Here is a 10047-nt window from a genome sequence, read left to right on the forward strand (position 1 = left end):
CCCCCGATCTCTCTGTTCCCCCCCCCACCCTGGATCTCTCTCTCTGTAGGGTGTGAGCCCTGATCGCTCAGTCTGTTGCTCCTTACCAGATAAGCTGCTTCCCTCATGAACTGTTTCGCAGGTTGTTTCCAGAGCGCTGGGACGGTGATTACCCAGCGCACATCATCTGTGTCCAAACCCACCGAGAACTGGTCTTTCAGCTCCTGCCAAAACACACAGCACTGCTCAGGAATATCAGCTCGACACGGAATGGACTGCATTCATCGAGCCGCTGGTGCCATCCTTTCACATGTGTCTCAATCTCCCAGATCCCACCAGTTGGCTCTCACTCCCACCTCGGTCTTCAGAGCTGTCGTGATGGGGCCCTCAACCTTGCCATAGCGCTCCCCCCGATTGACGGACTGACCCCGGTGTGAAAGGTCAAAGTTCAGACGCCTCACTAACCTTTAGGGCGTGCTTCCGGAAGTATCTCAGTGCGTGAGCAAACACCTCCAGGGCTTTGACTCTCTTCCCATTTACAGCCTCCAGCTCCGTCTCCAGGGTGAGGTCCTGGAGAGACAAGACAAGGGAATTGGTGCGGTTTCGGCGCTGTGGAAGGTTCTGGAATCACAGTGGGGGAGATGTCATGGGAAGTCTGCATAGCGTGTGCCTCCAATCTGAGTAGACTGAGGCCCGAGCGGGATAAATGAAACCACTCTCTGATCTTAGTCACACAGGGAGTTATGCAGACAGGCCAATAGACTGAATTAATTGGATTTTTCGAGGAGGTGCCGAAGGTGATTGATGAGGGGAGAGCAGTGGATGTTGTTTACATGGATTTTAGTAAGGCTTTCAACAAGGTCCCTCAAGGTAGGCTCATCCAGAAGATTAAGATGATGGGATCCATGGTGACTTGGCCACATGGATTCAGAATTGGCTTACACATAGAAAGCAGAGGGTAGGGGTGGAAGGGCGTTTCTCAGGTTGGGGGTCCGTGATTAGTCGTGTTCTGCAGGGATCTGCACTGGGACCTCTGTGTTATATATATATATATAAATGACTTAGTTGAAAATGTGGATGGGTGTGTTAGTAAGTTTGCAGACAGGGAATCCAAAACTCAAGGGCATGGGTTTAAGGTGAGAGGGGAAAGATATAAAAGGGGCCTAACGGGGCAACATTTTCACACAGAGCGTGGTGTGTGTATGGAATAAGATGCCAGAGGAAGTGGTGGAGGCTGGTACAATTACAACATTTAAAAGGCATCTGGATGGGTAAATGAATTGGAAGGGTTTAGAGGGATATGGACCAAATGCTGGGAAATGGGACCGGGTCAGATTGCGATTTCTGGTCGGCATGGACGGGTTGGATTGAAGGGTCTGTTTCTGTGCTGCGTGACTCCATAGATCCTGAGTGACATTGACAAGGTGGAGTTGGGAAGGGTGTTTCCCTCTTGTGGGTCATGCCAAAATTGGGGAGCTTAGGGATTAGGACAAGGTGAGATGTATTTATTTTGTTGTGTAACTTTGGAAATTGCTGCCTCAGAAGTTGATGAATATTTTTGAGACAATGGATTGATTCCTTGCCCTTTCAGTTCTAAAGATGAGACATAACGGCCCCGAAACGTTAACTCAGTTTCCCTCTGCACAGATGCTGCCAGCATTCTCTGTGTTAGTTTCAGATTTCCAGCATCTGCAGTGTTTTGATTCCTGAGTGGAGGGCTGGCAGGGATAGATGGCAACATGGAGTAATGGAGTTCCTGAAGAACCTTTCACCATTTTATAGACGTCTGTACGGTCACCCTTTGGCCTTTAGTTAAAGGAAAAGAACTCAGCCAATCAGTTATTTCCTGATGGATATACAATACTGATGTATTGTAAGGGGGAGGTGATGGCCTAGTGGTATTATCGCTGGACTGTTAATCCAGAGACACAGATAATGCCCTGGGGACCCGGGTTCGAATCCTGCCATGGCAGATGGTGGAATTTGAATTCAATTAAAAAAATCTGGAATTAAGAATCTAATGATGACTGTGAGTCGATTGTCAGGAAAAACCCATCTGGTTCACTAATGTCCTTTAGGGAAGGAAACTGCCATCCTTACTTGGTCTGGTCTACATGTGATTCCAGACCCACATTAATGTGGTTGATTCTTAATTGCCCAGAGGGGCAATAAATGCTGCCTGGCCAGCAACACCCTCATCCCGTGAATGAATAAAGGGGAAAAAAATATAATTCTATGATCATTCTAATCAATTTAACATCCCTCTTTCACTGATGTTTTGGAGTAGATTTGTAGCTCGGGTTGTGAGTGTTGAGGTTGGTTGGCTCGCCGAGCTGGTTCATTAGTTCGCAAACGTTTCATTACCCTGGGTAACATCATCAGTGCAGCCTCCGATGAAGTGCTGTTGTGTTTTCCCGCCTGGTATTTAAACTCTGGGGGTCCATTGGAATAGATTTCCTTACTTCCATATAGAACTAGACCCTATATATATATATATATACACCACTGCGAAGGAAATCCATTCCAACGGACACCAGAGTTTAAATAACAGGTGGAAAACACAACGGCGCTTCATTGGAGGCTGCACTGATGATGTTACCCAGCAGGGTAATGAAACGTCTGTGGAAGAACAACGAACCAGCTCGGCGAGCCAACCAACCACAACATCCCTCTGTCAGGCAGAAATGCTCACTCTACTCCCAGGTTTCAGACAAGTTTAGCCCAACCTCCCTACGTTTCATTTCACCAGCTGGAGTCCGGATTGCTCCCTTACTGTCTCATTGACCTCCTTCACGCTATGTGTGTTTGTAATCTCAGGCCCTGGGCAGCACTGACGATCAGAGGGACCTTGGTGTGTATGCGAATCGGTCCCTTAAGGTATCATTTTTAAAAAAAATTCACTCGTGGGGCGTGGTCCTCGCTGCTTGGCCAGCATTTATTGTCCATCCCTAGCCGCCCTTGAACTGAGTGGCTTGCTAGGCACATTGTCAACCATATTGCTGGTGGGTCTGGAGTCACATGTAGGCCAGATCAGGTGAGGATGGCAGATTTGCTTTGCTTGCTCCTATCAGGGCAGATTTCCTGACAATTAGTGAAACAGATGGGTTTTTCCCTAATAATCAACAATGGACTGGGATGCATGGGATTCAGGGAAATTTGGCTACAAAACTGGCTGTCCAATAGAAGGTAGAGGGTGGTAGGAGATGGAAAGTATTTAGCCTGGAGCTCAGTGACCAGTGGTGTTCCACAGGAATCTGTTCTGAGATCTCTGCTTTTTGTGATCTTTATAAATGACTTGGATGAGGAAGTGGAAAGGTGGGTTAGTAATTTTGCTGATGACACGAAGGTTGGTGGAGTTGTGGACAGCGTGGAGGGCTGTTGTAGGTTGCAACGGGACATTAACAGGATGCAGGGCTGGGCAAAGAAGTGGTAGATGGAATTCAACCCAGAAAAGTGTGAAGTGATTCATTTTGGAAGGTCAAATTTGAATGCAGAATACAGGGATAATGGCAGGATTCTTGGCAGTGTGGAGGAACTTGGGGTCCACGTCCATGGATCCCTCAAAGTTGCTCCCAAGTTGATAAGGTTGTTATGAAGGCGTATGGTGTGTTGGCTTTCAGTGGAGGGGAATTGCGTTTAAGAGCCGTGAGGTTATGCTGCAGCTCTATAAAACCCTGGTTAGACCACACTTGGAATATTGTGTTCAGTTCTGGTCGCCTCATTACAGGAAAGATGTGGAAGCTTTAGAGAGGGTGCAGAGGAGATTTACCAGGATGCTGCCTGGACTGGAGGGCAGGTCTTATGAGGAAAGGTTGAGGGAGCTGGGGCTTTTCTCATTGGAGCGAAGGAGGATGAGAGGTGACTTGATAGAGGTTTACAAGATGATCAGAGGCATAGATAGAATGGATAATCAGAGACTTTTTCCCAGGGCGGAAATGACTATTACGAGGGGGCTAAGGTGATTGGAGGAAGGTATAGGGGAGATGTCAGATGTAGGTTCTTTATACAGACGGTGGTGGGCGTGTGGAATGTGCTGCTGGCAGTGGTAATGGAGTCAGATTCTTTAGAGACTTTTAAGTGACTCTTGGATAGGCACATGGATGATAGTAGGTAGATTGATTTAGTAGGATAATAGGTTGGCACAACATCATGGGCCGAAGGGCCTGTGCTGTGCTGTACTGTTCCATGTTCTGTGCTCTATCAGGTCACCCCTCAGCCTCCGACATTCAAGTGAAAACAAACTAAGCTTGTCCAATCTCTCCTCATAGCTCATACCCTCCAAACTGGGCAACATCCTGGTAAATAAAAACCGAAAGAACTGCAGATACTGTAAATCAGGAACAAAATCAGAAGTTGCTGGAAAAGCTCAGCAGGTCTGGCAGCATCTGTGAAGGAGAAAACAGAGTTAATGTTTTGGGTCCGGTGACCCTTCCTCAGAACATTCTGGTAAACTGTTTCTGTACCCGCTCCAAAACCTCCACATCCTTTTGGCAGTGTGAGGGCCGGAACTGTACACAATATTCCAAACGTTTCCTAACTAAAGTTCTGTAAAACTGCAGCATGGCTTGCCTGTTTTTATACTCTATGCCCTGACAGATGAAGACAAGTGCGTCATACAGCTTTTAACCACCTTATCCTCTTGTGTTGCCACTTTCAGGGAACTGAGTACCTGTATGCCTAGATCCCTCTGTATGTTGATGCTTCTAAGGATTCTGACATTTACTGTATAATTCCCTCCTGCATTAGACCTTCTAAAGTACATTACCTTGCATTTGTCTGGATTAAATTCCATCGCCATTTCTCCACCCAAGTCTGCAGCCCTATCTATATCCTGCTGTATCCTCTGCAATCCTCCTCACTACCTTCAGGTCCCCCAACCTTTGTATTGTCCACAAAAAACAGGCCACCTACCTTCTCCACCAAATCATTGACATATATTACAAACAACAGGGCTTCCAGCACTGATCCCTGCAGAACACCACTGGCCATAGATCTCCAGTCAGAAAAACACCCTTCCACCACTACTCCCTGTCTTCTATGACCAAGCCAGTTCTGTATCCATCTTACCAACTCACCATGGATCCCATGTGACTTCGCCTTCTGTATCAGCCTTATCAAAGGCCTTGCTAAAGTCCATTTAAACAATATCTACCCCCTTGCCCTCATCTTCGCCACTTCTTCAAAAAAAGTCCCCACACAAAGCCATGCTGCCTATCGCTGATAAGTCGATATTTTCCCAAATATGAGTCAATCCTGTCCCCAAGAATCTTTTCTCATAATTTCCCTGCCACCGATGTAAGGTTCACCGATCTGGATTATCCCTGTTACCCTTCTGAAACAAAAGAACAGCGTTGGCTATGCTCCAGTCCCCTGAGACCTTTCCTGTGACTACAAAGGATACAAGTCCCCAGCAATTTCTTCCTTGGCAGCATTCTGGGATAGATCCCATCAGGTCCTGGGGACCTGTCTACCTTAATGTTTTCCAAATCACCCAACATCACCCCCTTTTATATTGACATGCCCTAGAATATCAACATACCCCTCCCTAGACTCACTATCCCGTGTAAGATCTGATTTGTTCAGTATTACCGTGCGCCGGGACTCGAACAGCGTCTTGAGTTTTATTGGGTGTGACCGGCTGATCTTCCTGTCACATTTGGAGAGAAGTGACCGTGCAGTGTATACTCACACAGGTACTGTGAATCTTCATCTTAAACTTCTCGAAGTATAGCCAGTCCCTGGCTTCCTCTGGGTCCAGGTCATGGTAATGATCCCTGGCTGTATAACCCAGACTGTGGAAACTGCCATCAGGAGTGAGGAGCAAACTGGTGGGGGTTTTCTGATTGGCAACTCCAGGATCACCACCCTCCCACCGCCTGGAAACAAACACACCGAAGCAATTGGAATCTGACGACATTCAACTTGGATCATGATCCTTACCTCCACGAGAATCAGAGAATCCCTACAGTGTGGAAGCAGGCCTATTTGGCCCATCGAGTCCACACTGACCCTCCAAAGAGCATCCCACCCAGACGCACCCTATCCCTGTAACCCTGCATTTCCCATGGCTAATCCACCCAGCCTGCACATCCCTGGATACTATGATAACAAGGTGTAGAGCTGGATGAACACAGCAGGCCAAGCTGATGTTTCGGGTCTAGATTTTCTGAAGAAGGGTCTAGGCCCGAAACGTCAGCCTTCCTGCTCCTCTGATGCTGCTTGGCCTGCTGTGTTCATCCAGCTCTACACCTTGTTATCTCAGACTCCAGCATCAGCCGTTCCTACTTTCCCTGGATACCATGGCCAATCCACCTAACCCACACATCTTTGGACTGTGGGAGGAAACTGGAGCACCCGGTGGAAACACACACAGACACGGGGAGAATGTGCAAACTCCACACAGACAGTCACCCGCAGGTGGAATCAAACTCAGGTCCCTGTTTATGTGAGGCCATGAGAGAATTAATATCTCTTTATTTTGCCTGGAGATATTTTTCAATTCATTTCTCTTTATTTAACACAGAGACCAGGAATTTAAGATTGTGGGAGAGATTATTGATATTGGTGTTTATTTTTATTTATTCAGAGGGTGAGGGCATTGCTGGCTAGACCAACATTTATTGCACAGAGGGCAGTTAAGTGCCAACCATATTGCTGTGGGTCTGGAGTCACATGTAGGCTAGACCAGGTAAGGATGGCAGTTTCCTTCCCTAGAGGACATTGGCGAACCAGGTGGGTTTTTCCCCAACAATTGCCAATGGATTTACGGTCAGCATTAGATTGTTAATTCCATGTATCTATTGAACTCAAATTTCACCATCTGCCGTGGTGGGATTTGAACCTGGGTCCCCAGAACATTATCTGGGTCTCTGGATTAACAGTCCAGCGATAATACCACTAAGCCATTGCCTCCCCTTTTAGAGTCTCAGAAAGAAATGGCACCTGTCAATAAAATGAAATGAAAATGTCCTTGATATGAGCCTTTGGGAAACCGTGGAGCAGGGAATACAGGGGATAGCAAGGGCTAGACGGATGAAGGGAGTGCTGGGGAGAGGACCGATCAGAAAGGCTGAAATATACACCGGGGATAGGAGGTGCTAGATAAACTGGAAAGTCTCCTCCTGCCTAAAAGCAACCCAGAGGCCAGGCCTGTTGACGCAGAGTTGTGAGTTCAAAGCCTATCAGTGCTTTCGGTGAAGGTATCTCAGAAGTAGTCCCCGTGAAACTACTGGATTGTTCTCAAAACCCCGATTGGTTCACTTTAGGGAGGGGAACTGCCATCCCTTATCTGGTCATACTACATGTGACTCCAGACCCACAGCAATGTGGGTAAACCTCTGAAACAGCTTAGAGATCCGATCAGTTCGAGGGTAATTAAGGATGGGCAACTAACGTCAGCCCTGAGAGAGATGCCTACATCCCATGAACGAAAAATAAAAGTTGAGAAAGTTAGGATTAGAATAGCTTGGTGGTTGTTTTAGCCTCGATGGGCTTTAAATCTCTCTGGCTCTAAAAGCAATGCAGTGAGTACAGAGTGTGTGTGGTATTTAGCGTTGGCCTGTTGGCCATGCTGCCCATCTCACAATTGACAACTTTTCTTTCATATCCAGTAGATGGGTATGGGTGTCTCTGGGCTGGGCCAGCATTTATCACCCCTCCCTGGTTATCCTGGAGAAAGTGGTGGTGAGCTGCGAAGGAGATTAACGAACTGGATGGGATTTTATGACAATTGTTGATTGTTTCAGGTTCACCATCACAGAGATTCCAGATCCAACTCAACCAGTTGCCGTGGTGTGATATGAGCTCAGCTCCCCAGGACATTGCCAGCTCCAGTGAGATTACCACAACCCCTCACCGTTAACAAGCCAATCGCTCCCCACTGCTGTTTCCCATGGCAGCACCATGGCCAATCAGAGTCATCATGCCAATCAATCAGCAGCCTTTCTCCTGCACTGTAAATAGCTGTGACTGTATAAAATTTGGCATTCTTGCACTCTGTCCTGATTAGTTTAAGATCAAAAATTTCAAAAGGAAGCTCAACATCAGCCCCTCCAGGGTAATTAGGGATGGGCCGTAAGCAAATGAAGCTGAATATCAGCCCCTCCAGGGTAATTAGGGATGGGCCGTAAGCAAAGGAAGCTGAATATCAGCCCCCCCCCAGAGTAGTTAGGGATGGGCCGTAAGCAAAGGAAGCTGAACATCAGCCCCTCCAGAGTAGTTAGGGATGGGCTGTAAGCAAAGGAAGCTGAGCATAAATTGTCCCATTGGGAACACCCAGCATGGGTTCATGAAGGGTAGGTCATGTTTAACTAATTTGGTGGAATTCTTTGAGGCCATTACTTGCATGGTGGACAATGGGAACCTGTGGATGTGGTGTATCTGGATTTCCAGAAGGCATTTGACAAGGTGCCACACCAAAGGCTGCTACATAAGATAAGGTTGCACGGTATTACAGGTAATGTATTGGCATGGATAGAGGATTGGTTGACCAGTAGAAAGCAAAGAGTAGGGGTAAATGGGTGTTTTTCTGGTTGGCGGTCAGTGGCTCGTGGTGTGCCTCAGGGATCAGTGTTGGGACCGCAATTGTTTACAATTTACATAGATTATTTATAGTTGGGGACTAAGTGTGGTGTGTCAAAATTTGCAGATGACACTAAGGTGAGTGGTAGAGCAAAGTGTGCAGAAGACACTGAAAGTCTGCAGAGGGATATAGACAGTCTAAGTGAGTGGGCAAAGGTCTGGCAGATGGAGTACAATGTTGATAAGTGTGAGCTCATCCATTTTGGTAGGAATAACAGCAAAATGGGCTATGTTTTAAATGGTAAAAAATTGCAGCACGCTGCTGTGCAGAGGGACTTGGGTGTCCTTGTGCATGAATCGCTAAAAGTAGGATTGCAGGTGCAGCAGGTAATTAAAAAGTCAAATGGAATTTTGTCTGCCATTGCTAGAGGGATGGAGTTTAAAAACAGGGAGGCTATGCTGCAGCTGTATAGGGTCTTGGTGAGGCCACACCTGGAGTACTGTGTGCAGTTTTGGTCTCCTTACTTGAGAAGAGATATACTACCACTGGAGGGGGTGCAGAGGAGATTCACTCGGTTGATTCCAGAGTTGAGAGGGTTGGATTATGAGGAGAGACTGAGTAGACCGGGATTATACTTATTGGAATTCAGAACAATGAGGGGAGATCTTACAGAAACATATAAGGTTATGAAGGGAATAGATAAGGTGGAGGCAGGGAGATTGTTTCCGCTAGCAGGTGAAACTAGGACTAGAGGGCATTGCCTCAAAATAAAGGGAAGCAGATGTAGGACTGAGGTCAGGAGGAACTTCTTCACCCAAAGGGTTGTGAACCTGTGGAATTCCCTGCCCAGTGAAGCAGTTGAAGCTACCTCACTGAATGTTTTTAAGGCAAGGCTAGATAAATTGTTGAACAGGAAAGGAATTAAGGGTTATAGTGAGCGGGTGGGTAAGTGGAGCTGAGTCTCAAAAAGATCAGCCATGATCTTATTGAATGGTGGAGCAGGCTCAAGGGGCCGGATGGCCTACTCCTGCTCCTAGTTCTTATGTTATGATCTAAAATCAGCCCCTCCAGGGTAATTAGGGATGGGCCGTAATTGAAAGCTGCACCTATATACCACAAAGGGACAGATACTGGTGTGAAGTACCTCATCATGTGGATGGTCTCAGGGTCCTGTACCAGACTGAATGCATAGCCACTTGCTGTCGTCCCAAAGTCGATGGCCACTACCACGCTGAATGGCCGATACTGTGGCACGTTGCCGAGGGATCTCTGCAAAACACCAATCAGGGATGGGTCAGGAGGCAGTCCTGGGATCCGGAATACAAACCTTTCAGGTTGCAGCTATGGCTGTGAGCAACAGAGACAGCCCCAACACCTTTTTACAGCCAACAGTGTCCTTTCAAATTGTCCTCACTACTGTAACATCAGTCAATGCACAGCAAGATCCCACAAACAGCCACTTTGAGGGCAACTCAGTCAATCCGTTTACTTAAACCTCCCTCCGTGTTCCTTCATGATAGGATCACTGATCCTTCCCATTCCCCCCT

At 47.1% G+C, this 10047-nt stretch overlaps 1 protein-coding gene across 1 annotated transcript in view; it reads right to left on the reverse strand.

Annotated features, from left to right (window-relative positions):
• The window catches only part of LOC125483950 (heat shock 70 kDa protein 12B-like), a 33782-nt gene that overhangs the window by 5064 nt on the left and 18671 nt on the right, over nt 1-10047 (reverse strand). The window contains exons 3-6 of the mRNA XM_048600655.1: nt 9645-9769; nt 5669-5855; nt 445-549; nt 87-203 (exon numbers count right to left, since the gene is read on the reverse strand). Of these exons, the coding sequence (XP_048456612.1) occupies nt 87-203; nt 445-549; nt 5669-5855; nt 9645-9769 (534 nt within the window). The remainder of the gene's footprint in view (nt 1-86; nt 204-444; nt 550-5668; nt 5856-9644; nt 9770-10047) is intronic.

The sequence above is a fragment of the Rhincodon typus genome, chromosome 1, assembly GCF_021869965.1.
Source record: "Rhincodon typus isolate 14 chromosome 1, sRhiTyp1.1, whole genome shotgun sequence".
In the NCBI taxonomy this organism is placed as follows: domain Eukaryota; kingdom Metazoa; phylum Chordata; class Chondrichthyes; order Orectolobiformes; family Rhincodontidae; genus Rhincodon; species Rhincodon typus.